Source organism: Hippopotamus amphibius, chromosome 1 (assembly GCF_030028045.1).
Source record: "Hippopotamus amphibius kiboko isolate mHipAmp2 chromosome 1, mHipAmp2.hap2, whole genome shotgun sequence".
NCBI lineage: Eukaryota > Metazoa > Chordata > Mammalia > Artiodactyla > Hippopotamidae > Hippopotamus > Hippopotamus amphibius.
The window spans coordinates 229,979,063-229,992,106 of NC_080186.1; the positions used below are offsets into that span (position 1 = coordinate 229,979,063).

General features: G+C 41.4%; 1 protein-coding gene across 6 annotated transcripts in view; it reads left to right on the top strand.

Moving 5' to 3' along the window:
• PDE4D (phosphodiesterase 4D) overlaps positions 1–13,044 on the top strand; it is a 688,956-nt gene that overhangs the window by 509,421 nt on the left and 166,491 nt on the right. For all 6 annotated transcript variants that reach the window (XM_057743087.1, XM_057743118.1, XM_057743095.1 and 3 more), the window contains one exon: positions 135–184. In XM_057743087.1, coding sequence (XP_057599070.1) covers positions 135–184 — 50 coding nt within the window. The remainder of the gene's footprint in view (positions 1–134; positions 185–13,044) is intronic.

Sequence of the window (13,044 nt, forward strand, 5' to 3'; positions counted from 1 at the left end):
GAAATCTTCATTTGCATGTCCTAACTTAAAAATAATCCTTAAATTTAAATGGCATGTCTGAAATGACTCAGAGAGTCCTCAAACCAACGAAATATCACATATTTACTGCTCTGTATTTTTCTCTCTTTTGTCAGAAGATCACCCATGTGCAACCAACCATCCATCAACAAAGCCACCCTAACAGGTAAGAAAGATCTGGGAGGAAAAGGCATATTTTTCCAAGATTCAACCTTATTAGCACCAGTTTTTTCTGCAATTCTAAAATCTTTAAGAAATTAATCATTTCTTCTCTGTATTATCATTTCTCTCATTGATTTCACAAGCTGTCCATTTAAGCTATTGGAGAAACTTAACTGACGTGTCATGTTTTTAACAAGTTAAATTTGTGCTGTTACTCAGTTGTGTGTTGCTCTGGGCATTTGTATTTTGAGAGATAGCATTACCTTCAAAATGTTGACCATGTTGTTTCCGAGATTGTGTTATCAGCATGACGTGAATATATGGTACCTTGGTTTAATGAAAGTCAAAGCGTAAATAAAAGATACCTTCTGGTTGATCAGTATCCCAGTTGTGTGTAGGAAGGAACACCATTCCAGTACTCCTGATTTGGACCCAGAGAGCTGAGATTAAATTCAGTTTGCGAGAGGAGAGAAGAAATAATTATACAATACAGAAAAGTTCAGTGAGATCAAAAGAACAGATGTTTGGGGAAGAGAAGTGGACGGAAGGATGAGGGGCGTAAAGGGCAGAAGAATAAAATTACTCCGATTCCTATTAGTCTATTTTAGACATGGGGCTTGACCTCAGCTGAACCAAAAACAGAACCGATGATCTCATTTTGCTGAACCCGAAACCAAATTGAACTCATTTAATCATTTCTTGAAACCCCAATTGATTCATTAAAATAATTGCCTGGAGAAGAAAACCTGTGTTTTCTGAAATTATTACCAGAAGACAATTAACATATTCTCCAAACTAGACCCCTACTTCACTTGATTCCAGTGTCTTCCTTGGACTCCAGCTCATAAGACGCAGAGAAGCTCATCATTACGTAATTAGTGACTATGCTTTGCTTGGAAGTTAACTTCATCGTGTGCAGTCAGGGCCTTTCAACTGGGCTTCTTTGTGGTCACCACATCAAAGTGATGTGGGACAGTTGTTAATGTTAGTTTTTCCTGAACGTTTCACATGGGACTTGTGTTCCATTGACTGTTACATTATGGGTTCTCTTTTCCATGTTTATCTTTCAAGATCTTATGGGTGATGATTTTCAACTGGCCTTTCACAGTCTGTGTCTGGTTTCCCTGTTTTCTTCTTGGCATTGGTCAAGAGAGAAACAATACTTGAAACTCCTCTATATTAAAGTAAGTTCTTTGAGTAACAGATTTCTTCTGCAGAAACCCCAATTTAATATAAAAGAGCCCAGAGGTACCTGGGGCCTCTAATGAGAGAGGCCACATGGAACCTGCTGCTCAGACCTGCTCCCAGCACTAGACCTGACCCTTATGAGGAGGCATGCCCCCCACCCCCGCCATATTTGCAATAAGCAAGACTCCTCTGACATCACAGTTTGTGCGGACCTCAATGCTCTTTTGGTGCCTGAAAGCTTTTGTAGCTTGAGGTCACATATGAGCCAGCCCCACAGAGCATCCTCCCAGAAGAGCAGCTGCAGGTACCCGTGGAGGCTGTTGTGTCCACCAAGAGGTGGCGGGTGCTCCGTGGTCGAGGCAGCTGTCTGGCCACCCTGGCAGACGTCTGGCACGGATGAAAGAAGGAGTCGCTGCACTCAGAGCGCACAGACTTGGTCTTGAACACTTGTGAGAGGCCCCATGGACGCTCTCAGAAGCGTTCTCCTAGGGCTGAGGGGCCCGGGAGGGAATGGAAATCTGGGCAGCAAGGGTGATATGACCTCATCTGTTCCCACAGGGTCTTGACCTAAGGCCTGGGGGCGGTGGGGCTGTAGACATAGCTTATCTAGGAAGGGAAGCTAATTAAGTGTCATGAAGTGCTTTGCACGACTGTGTTTATCGCAAAGCACAACAGGAAATTAACTGAGTGGCAAATGGAAGCTTTTCTCCTCGCCCAAGCATAGCCAACCAAGGTGAAGAAGTCAGATGAGGGGGAGGGGGAGTGAGGGCAGCAGCAAGGGACGTTCCCCTCCCTGAGCTCATGCGGAAGACGCATTCTCTTAAAAACATAAATCATGACAGCAACCGTGGTTGAGACTTGGACAGAAGATTTGAGATACACGGGAGAGGCGGTGCTTGGGAATTCCCTCCCTCAGCAGTGGACTGCTCAGGACCTAATTCTAGGTTCACTCCCCAGCAAGGGTGGAGAAGACGGTTAAAAAGAGTCAGTGGGGCACCCTTGAAGGTGAACTTGGCCTTCTTAGAAATTTTTCGTTGGCTCTAGAGGAACAGTGTAGCATACAGTTAAGTTCGTGGTTGGTCCAAAAGACCGCTGTGGTGCACAGTGCCAAGTGCCCCTGGGAGGCAACTCCATAGAAAATCCCTGACGGGGCGCTCCTGGAATTCGGGGGCAGGGAGCTGCTCTGCATGTCCAGAATCCAAGCCGTGTTCTGTCATGATAGCTGTGTGGTCCTGGACAGGTTAAGTACCCTATCCCAGCCTGTTTCAATGAGTTCATGTGTTCAATGCTCTTAGCATAGAGTAAGCACTCAATACATTATTTTCTTTTGTTTTGATGCTGTTTTTATTTGGGTTTTGTTTTTAGGATGCGTTCTGCATGTAACTAGGGGTGATGGAAAGAACAGGCCAGAGATATGAGGAAAGGAAAGGGAAGAGGGAAGGGAAGACAAGCTGGCGAGGTCACAGGAGTAGAAGTTACGGAACCCCCCCTCCCCTCCCCAAATGGTCAAAATGCACACACTTCCTTCACGCCTGTTGTAAGTGGGGCCTCTGATTGCTCCCAGCGCTGTATCCCGACTTATCATCACAGCCACAGACGTTGGTGCCCTGTGGTGTGGATGATAAACTGCTACTTGGGACTGTTCTCAAAGTTGAAGAACTTCTTTTTGAGTCACAGAACTTTGAAGAAAGAAAATTAACTCTCCATCAGTTTTAAAAAAGAAGAGTTAAGAACTTGAACTCTCTCTGTATGTCACACTGTGCCTTCTAAAACTTTCTCCCATAGGACTTAGAATCCTCTTTTCTCCCTTGGAGGCTAGTCCCTTTGACATGCGTGAAAGCCAGGAAAGTTTGATTTTGTATCATTAGGGCTAGAGTTAGTTGCCAGATTTTATTTCTGTGCATAATAGGTAAATATATAGCTCTACAGCGATTTAATAATTAAAAAAAAATAAAGCTTCCAAATGTGCATTTAGAAAAGAGCCTTCCTACTACATAGCTATTTGTTCTTTAGTGTGATATAACAAAAAGACTGGTGTGTGGCATTTGGGGCCTGAGTGCGAACCCTGTGTCTCTCATTCACTTTATTCCCTCATTTGAAGAATGGAGATAGGAGTTCCTAACTCTTAGTGCTGTGACAGACATTCAAGGAGATAAGTTAGATGAGGAACAGAAGCCTGTCATGAGTAACTCACCACGTGTTTCTTCCTACAACCCTACTCCATGCCTGACTTTTGTTGTTGTTGTTCCTAAAGCTAATTTAAAATCTGGGAGTGTCGAGGAGGAGGATGTTGATGCATTTCATTTATGATTTTGTTTGCAAACAATAATGATAGAACATTTTTAGGAATCCCTGTACTTAGCGCAAGGCTCACGTGCATAGGTCCTTAGGGGATGGTGACCAGCAGAACTAAAGAGTGTGTGGAAACATGAGAGGGCAGCAGAGAGTCAGAGCTGCCCAAGACATACCTGCGTGGTGACGTTGAGCCCTGGTTTTAGTGTAGAGCCATGTCTTTTGGGGCACAATTAGTTCTTTTGAGCCTTTCATGTTCAGACGATGTTAACTCAAGGCAAGAGTTCCATGGCCATTTCATGAGACCTCGTCACATCTTCATGATATCACTTTATAATGTTTGTAATTTCCATATGTTCTGTCCCTTTATTGAATCGTATTTAAATGGAGGATTTTCATGAGAATGTAACTGAGAGAAAATTTATTTAAACCTCCCGGTTTTAAAGATGAGAAAACTGAGACCTAGTAAGAGAAAATGCTACCTAGAGGCAGAGCCAGGAATAAATCCAGAACTCCTTTTTACCAAGTCTAGGGTCCTTCTTATATCCCTATAAAATTATGCATCAAATTAGGGTAGCCTTGGGACTTCCCTGGTGGTCCGGTGGTTAAAAATCCACCTTCCAATGCAAGGGACACAGGTTCAGTTCCTGGTCGGGGAACTAACATCCCACATGCACTGGGGCAACTTTGCCCGTGCACTGCAACTACTGTGCACAGGGGCCACAACTAGAGAAGCCTGTGCACCGCAACAAGGAGCCCACATGCCGCGAAGAAGATCCCGCATGCCACAACTAAGACTTGACACAGCTGAAAATAAAAATAAATAAATATTTTTTAAAAATTAGGATAGCCTTCAGACCCACCATAGAAGTATATGTTTTGGGGACGTAAAAGAAATCTTAAAGGATATTGATTTCTGGGTAATAGATATAATGTTGAATTTTGTTTTGTACATAGACTCAAAAATTTGAAAATATCCTGTCCCAGTTTCTCACTAGACAGGTCTTTGTATTTAGAGCTATTTTTATTATATCCACAGGTTATATCTTAGAGGCCCGCAGATAAGTAAAGATTGTCAGACTAAGGAGAAAATACAGCTTCCCGTATCCAAGCAATAAAACTAGTACAATTGCCTCCTCTTTCCCTGTAGAGGGAGACACATAGTGCAGGGCAAGCATAAAATAGCACAAAAGTAGTTTTAGTCCAAAAAAATTTTTGCTGTATCTCCACTCATATTTTTTACCCTGAATATTCATAACTCCTTTAAAAAAAAAAAGAGTGTATTTTCAATAGAATTTAGTCAGCTGGTAAGCTGAAGATTTAAACAGTAAACTATCCAAATATACTAGTTAGTCAAAACACGGGAAGAAACTTGATCCTGTTTGTTTATTGTTCTTCTGAAGCACAAAGCGGTTTCTAAAATCCATTGAAGAAGAAAAAAAAAAAAACCAAGATTTTTAACTGGAACAATTATTTTGCTATTATATGGACTTATCATTTAATACTTTGTGCTTACTAAAGAAAGAAAACTAAACAATTATTTTATGGTGACAATAATAACACTAGTGACTTCTGTAGGTTTGCCTTTTAAACATGCGTAGGTGTGTGTAATAAAAGCACAAGCCACTAAAGTAGGCAAAGGAGCCCTCGGTGAGAGAAATACATAAGGCCGGAGGGGGACATTGAACTAAAAATGTGTGTTAGGGCAGCCTGTGTAGGGGAGGATGAAGATCCAGCCATTGGCATGTAAGTCTCACCCTCCTCGTCAGCCACTAGCAGGCACTAGTTTCATCATGCAGCTCCTTTTCCCTTTTCTTTTAATAAGAGCAAAGATTGTGGCGACGCTTTAATGATGACAGAGAACGAGTGCGTAGTAAGCTCTTTTAGGAATGTGATTGAAGAATGCTGAGTACACGTATTTAATAGCTTTAATAAAAAATTAATAAAGATTGTGTATGTGAGTGTTAGACATTGGCTTTTGTGGGGAGTGTTTTGCTTGTTTTACTTTTATATTTAATACATCTGATGAATGTGGAGTGTTCTGAATCTTTTGAGCCAGAGGAGTTTCCTTTTCCAAAATTCCCCACGTTAAAAAGACCTTTCCAGGAAAAGCGTTGAAATAAAAGATTTGCTTAAGTGCATGGTGTATGACTACTTATTACTTACATTTATGATCTTTTAGAGGGGTCAAAGTCTGTTTTCTTCCCTATAGGCTAACTTGTTTTGCCTTCTTATATTTTCATTAAATAAGTAGAGTTATCTCTACAACTTTGTAAAAAGACCAGGTCTGACAATCACTTTTTGACCAGGAATTGATTAAAGTTACATTTGGTTTTCTGAACAGTGAGAAAACAAGTGAATGTCATAATCACGGGAAAATATAATTTAATTGTAACTCTACAGCCTGAATATCTGCTTGAGGTATTTTGTTATAACTTTAATGGAAACAATTAAATGACACTGCATATTCATTGAGTCCGAACAGCAAAAAGGTTATGAATGAAACTGCATAGGTTGAAAATCCAGCTTTCCTTTTAGTAGCTGTGTAATCTTGGTCAATTTACTTAAATTCTCTAGGCTTTCATTTTCTCATCCGTAAATTCTAAGTCAGAGATTAGTGTAATGCTTGGTACCCAGAATGTACTCAACAAATGTTAACTATCATTATTGCTTCAATATTATTATTCCTGTTATTACCATTATTATTATACATTTGGTCAACATTTTCTCTGTACCTTATATGTGGCATGCAGTAAGGTAGGTGTTGGAAATAAAAAGACGAGTAACAGGAGACTACTGGCTTCCATGTATGTAATTGAAGGAGAGGGCAAGTGGTTCTCCCTGCTAACCTTTAAGAAGGTGGAGTTCTCCATATGCTTAGAAGGCGACCATGTCATGCCAAGGGACCAACGACAGTGAGATATGGAAGCATGGAGTGCTGGTCCAGCTCAGAGGACTGGGGACAGTCAAGAACAGAAAGAGCTGAAAGTATAGGGGAGCAACAAAACACGAGCCTCCAAGGGTAGATTAAGGCGGTAGCATGAAGAGCACTGGAAATCAGTGTAAATAACAGTGGACTTTATTTTACGGGCAATGGAAAATCATCAGTCATTTCTAAGCAGAGGAGCAAGTTTGTTAGAATGACAATGTTGGAAGCTGCATAGAAAACAGAGTGAAAGGAAGAAAGACTAGAGGCAACCTCGTACCCATCTGAAGGCCGTTACAGACCAAGTACACACTGAAGATCACGTGGATCTGAACTGGGGCAGTGATGTTGGGTGTGGAGATGAAGACATGGATTCACAACTCGTTTTAGAGAGTTGAGAAGGCATGGGGGTTGATTAGATTGAGGAGTGAGGGAAAAGAAGAGAAAAACGAAGTCATACCCACAGGTGTTCATCACAGCACTGTGCATTTGTACAAGAGACTGAAAACAACCCAAGTGCTAAATAATACGTGAGTTCTATTTAAGTATTAAAAATTCCATAATAAAAAATTTTAAATAACTTACTTATGAGAAGAATTTAATAATGAAGAAAAACGTACCTAATTTAAAGAATACATGTTAAAGTGCTAAGTGAACAATTGGCACACATTTCATGCATTTTAATTATGTATTGGATTTAAGACATTTTTGGATGTTGACTGGTAACTAGCAAAGGCAGAGAGCAGTCCCATTTTACATAGAATCTGGTGACAAACCTGGAAGTATCTCTCAGATCACAGTTTTCTGTTTACCTCTTCTCACAAGAAAAGGCACTAATGAGACACTGCCAAGTGACCTTTCAATATTATTGTGCCACAGTGAGCATTTAAACAATCATATCCCTTAGATAGGACAGCACTCTACCTGGTGGTTATTGAGCCTATGATAAGACAGTTCTGTTATCTTCCAGTTGATCAGAAAAGCTACCATGAAAATAGAGGATCTAAAGTCACCAAAGTCCCCTTCAGCCTATATCCTTTCCTCACTACCTTGAGTTGGAAAAGCGCAACATTTTCCAAACCTGCCTGATCTAAGGAACCCCTCAGGGATCCTTGAAAATAAACACAAAAAACAAGTTTCCAGAAGTCCACGAATTTGGGGCACAAGGCACAGGATCTATATTCTTTTTTTTTTTTTTTAATTTTATTTATTTATTATTTTTTGGGGGGGTACACCAAGTTCAATCGTCTGTTTTTATACACATATCCCCGTATTCCCTCCCTTCCTTGGCTCCCCCCGCCTCGAGTCCCCCCCACCCTCCCCGCCCCAGTCCTCTAAGGCATCTTCCATCCTCGAGTTGGACTCCCTTTGTTATACAACAACTTCCCACTGACTATCTATTTTACAGTTGGTAGTATATATATGTCTGTGCTACTAGGATCTATATTCTTAACAAGTGCTCCGAATTAACGAATCAACCAAATTTGGGAGAATAATCGGATGCTGAATGAAGTAGGTGAAAGTGCTGCTGTGGACAGAGTTGCCATTGAGTTGCTACAAAATTGTTAGAAAATCATAGTCTTTCTGGAAAATGTATACTGTGCCACCCACACCCCCATCCAACAAACAGTGCCGCCTAGGAGAAACAAGATAATATGTGTGAAGTGCTTTGCGATTAGCGGAGGGAAGTACAGGGTGACGTTATTATCTGTGCCACCTTCGTCATCATGGTCGTCATCATCTGGGCCATCATCCCTGTTATCTCTCCAAATGTATACAGATTTTAATTAGGCCAGCTTGCCCCTCTCCTAGAAGAAAATGAAGTATCATGTCTATGTTTTATGAGGCTGGGAGTGAGTTTGGGAAATGTTATGTTTAGCAACTGTGTTCTTTTTGTCTTCTCAGACACTTTACCAAGTCTCCTTTTAAAAAAAAAAAAGAAAGAACAACAAAAGCTGCATTCTTAAGTCATTCCCTTTTATCCACAAAGGGCTTCCCACCCATGCCTTAAAAAGTATTCCCCTAGGCATACTCAGAAGTACAAGACTGTGGTGGGGCAAAACCAGGAAAATTCCTTCGAGTCTGATTTCCCAAATTTTCCTAGTTAAGTGTTACACTGAATTATTTAACTCTATGAATAAATGAGGACTTCACTCGTAGCATTCTTTCTTTCACTATCTCGAGAATGCTTTTTTCAAAATTAGATCTATTGTTAATACTAGTATTAATAAAACATTCTCTGACATTTGATATATATTAAAGGTTCCACATGCATAATAATCTCTCTTAAATCTTATGATAATTCAATAGATAGCTGCAAATGACAGAGTGCAGATGAAATCTGACTCAAAGGCAGAACCTAAAGGCGTCCCTCCTTTACAATGTACTGGTACATGCACAGAAACACACAATCTGCTGTCATTTTCTCCCCAAAGTTATTCTTTCCTTCTTTTCTTTTTTCTTCCTTTTTGTTTTTGTTTGTTTGTTTTTTGTTGTTGTTGTTGTTTTTAAAGAAGAGAGGGTAGAAAATGAACCTCTGTTGTCTGTTACTGAACATGTATGAGTGGAGGGTAGGACAGAGGAGGGATTAAATCTGTGGATACAGAGGAACCCTTTGGGAAACCCTAAGAGGTTAGTTATATGGGCTAAGGAAAGGATTCTTGCCTGTGGGGTAGAATTCCTCAAGCCTTCTTCAATTTCCACAGCTCTTTTCCTGACTTTTCTGAAGTGCCTTTTGTCATGACAGTGCTCATGGTAGAAGCATCACCTAGGAAAGGAACCCACAGTGTATGTGAGCAGTGAGGCAGATGCAGGATGTCAGAAGTTTCGGGATGGGGCAGTGCTTGAGCCTCTGCACTCACCTAGCTGCTAGGACCATTCACTGGTAACCCCTGAGATAACAGCTTCTACATGGGGTGATATTCATCCTCTGCGTGCAGACTCACTGTAGGCTCTTCATCTCCATTATCATTTTCTTGGGTACCATTGTTAGCCATGACATTCTCCAGCTCTCTGTGCCTCAAACGCACTTCCTCTAGATATTTCTGATGCCTACAAATCCAGTTCCTTTTAGCGTGCCATCTTCTGTTTTGTGGTTCTTTTTTGGCACTGTTGGCACTCTGAAAGAATTTTAATTCACTGTATTCTATCTGCCTGGCAAAACAATGGATGCTCACTTTTTTTCTGGGTATATTTCTGATATTTGCATATTGCACACTGAATTGTCCACGCAGAGAACTTCATTAATGGGTTTGCTTCTTAACTCATTCACTCACTTGGATGTGAAAGACTGTGCTTGGGCTCTCAGGACCCAATGAGGCATAAAATACCTCCACCGAGCTTTAGGACCATTATCCTAGAGGTTTGTGGAATTTAAAAAGATAAAATGTGTTCTGTTGAATGACAGAGAACATTAAGTCCATAGAAAACAGAGTTTGTAAATGAGTGGATAAATGAGTAGATAAAATAAGGAAAGTAGGAAGGAAGGGAGGGAGGAAGAAATGGGTCAGGCTGAGATCGTTTTCTGAGAGAGCCAGGAGGCCCTCTACGCTGTGATTTAGCTTAGAGGCTGGAAGGAGTCTGGGAAACCACTTGAGAAACTCAGGGAAAACTTAGCAACACAAGAATGTGGAGGAGGGAGAGCAGTAAAAGGAAGGTTTTCTGAGTCACCGAGGAGGAAAATAGCGAAGGACAGGTTGGGGAACTGAGACCTCAGCTGAGGAAGAGATGATGGTCCCTAAGATGCTTCTTCTTTTTTTTTTTTTCCCTTCAGATCTTTATTGGAGTATAATTGCTTTACAATGTTGTATTCGTTTCTGCTGTACAGTAAAGTGAATCGGCTCTGTGTGTACATATATCCCCATATCCCCTCTCTCTGGAGCCTCCCTCCCACCCTCCCTATCCCACCCCCTAGGTCATCACCAAGCATAAGATGCTGACTGTGCTCTTTAAAATTGTTTATGTAGAAATTGATCTCGGTTTTCTCTTCCAGCAGGTTTTTATTTTGTAAAAAAAAAAAATTCAAAATGGTGTATGTTCTGTTTGCTTGTTTCATGTACAAGTCAGAACCTACATAGAGGAATAAGAGCAGGGCTCGGAAGTCGGGAGGTCTGGGCTTCATTGCTGGCTCTCCTGCTCACCCACTTTATGACTTTAGAAAAGGTACTCAAACGCTGTAAGTCTTTTCTGTTAAAAGTGCTGAATAACGACAACAACAACAATAATCATAGCGATAATACTTTCCTGATTTTGAGGAATACGCAAGACTGTGCTATCTTGTCACAGTGTCTGGTTGTGTTATTCAGGTTGATCATCTTTGTACACCGTACACTTTTCTCGCCCTGCTGCCATTGATCAGAGCATTTGGGGGATGGCTTTGGAGACAGCTTACAGGCCATACAATGAAAGGCCATCTCATTGGTTTACCGTCACGCTTCACGTTGGACCAAAAATATCATTTCCAATATGATTACCAACCTCAGGCACCAAATAAGATTTCACATTCGCCTGGAAGAGGCTAATTCTAAAAATGGAGCCACTCCCAGGGATGAGACAACTTCGAGGCATTTGAGAGAAGTGTAGTATGGACTCTGAAGGCAGTGCCAAGACAGAGTGTGCTGGAATCGTTAGAGTGACGGCACTGTATGGAATGAGCATATATACAGGGGTTGGAAATGGTCTCATCTCTAGGACTCTTTTTTTTACTTTTCAGCCACACCTCATAGAGTCTGTGCTTCTCCAGAGCCTCACAGCCAGGTTCCGTTCCCTGGAAACTGCTGAAGGTGCCGGAGATAAAAGAGTGGGCTGGTGTGTCCCAGCCCACTGGCCAGGGAGGGCTTCATCCCTCATCATTTCCACAGAAGGGGCAGCAGAGGAAATGAGCCTAGCATCCGTCACACCATCATGTCTCACGGCCTCTACTCAGTTATTATTAGGCACCTACAGACCTTCAGCATCCTGTTCTTTGAGGATTCCATCAATTCTCTCCTAGGCTAGCTTATAACCCCCCACTTTGATAATGGTGTATCAGCAGTGATCTTCTAGATGCAAGATAAAAACCAACTCTGCTCACTTGAGCAAGATGGGATTTAGTGGAAGGATATTGGGAAAATTCCCAGTTTCCTAAGAATTAGTGCGGAGGCTAGGGGATCAGAGTTGAAGGAATCAGTACATCTGTGGAGTAGTAGAGAGCCAAAAGGTAAAGGGAAAATCTCAAGGCAAGATCTATCCAGTGAAATCCCTGCAACTGTTTTTAGTTTCTTTGTTACTCTGAGTCAAATTCCAGTGAAGGGCTCCAGTGGGTCTAGTTTCAGTTTTGAGCCTTGACTAAAGAAGAACAGGGCATTAGGCTATTTCACCAGACCCTGTGAAAAAGAGGATGTAGGGGTGAGAGCCTAAAGGATGGGGCCAGATTATGTGGATTCATGTTCTAGTTCTACCACTTTCAGATGTTTCTCCTCAAACAATTCATTTAACCTCCCAAAGCCTCCAATTCCCCGTTTTTGCAGTAGGCAGAGTAATATTTATCTCCTAGGGAGTTCGTGAAAATTACTTGAGGTGATATTTAAGAAAAACGAGCACAACGCATGACACATAGTGAGCACTTGATCGTGTGGGCTGTTTTATAATCAGGATTATCTGATGGAAACGCCAAGTGATTTCCTGAAAGAAATTAGGGTGCTGTTAGAAAGGGGAAATAAGTGCTGGTGGGACAAAAATAATTATTGATTGTAGTGGAATGAGAGGTTTGGCCTCAATTCACTATTTATTTTGCTAATGTATTTCTCAGGAACCTGCTCATTATGATATTAAGGTTCTTAGGGATGCAGGATGGTACCTGTTCGTTCATGTATCTCTGGGAACCCAGTTCCTCTGAAGGCACAGGAATCATGTGACTTCCTGATCATTTGATCCACACCCAGTTATTGATGCCTCCTTTATGCTTAGATCTAGACAGGGTGCCATGGTCTGTGGCTTCTGGTTTACTCACAAGCGTAGGAATCAAAGTAAGGAATAATTTGCATTCCTCTGATCTTTGTTCATAGCCATCTAAATGGACTGTTGTCTAATAAGTCACTACCTGATTAGGTTTACTTTAAGGGATAAAGGATTATAGAGAGAAGAGGATTATTTTTCAAGCCTCTCTACTTTCTGAGAATAACATATAAGTAAGCCCAGTATATGAATGAGCTGGGATTCTAAGTTCACCTGAAGGTTCATGGTTTGAACTTCAGAAGAGAATACCCACACACTGGCATTCATCAAAGGCCTCTTAGAACCAGCCTATATACCTCCATTCCAGGAAAGGAGCGAGAACCTGAAGGAGAATTTGAGGTCCCCGAGAAAAGGTGATTAGGTCCATCAGTGGGATGAGCTGGACTGAAATCTCTGAAAGTCATCGGAAGGTCGCTGTGGAACACCGCACAGCCTACGCACTGGAAAGGCAGAGTCACTGTAAG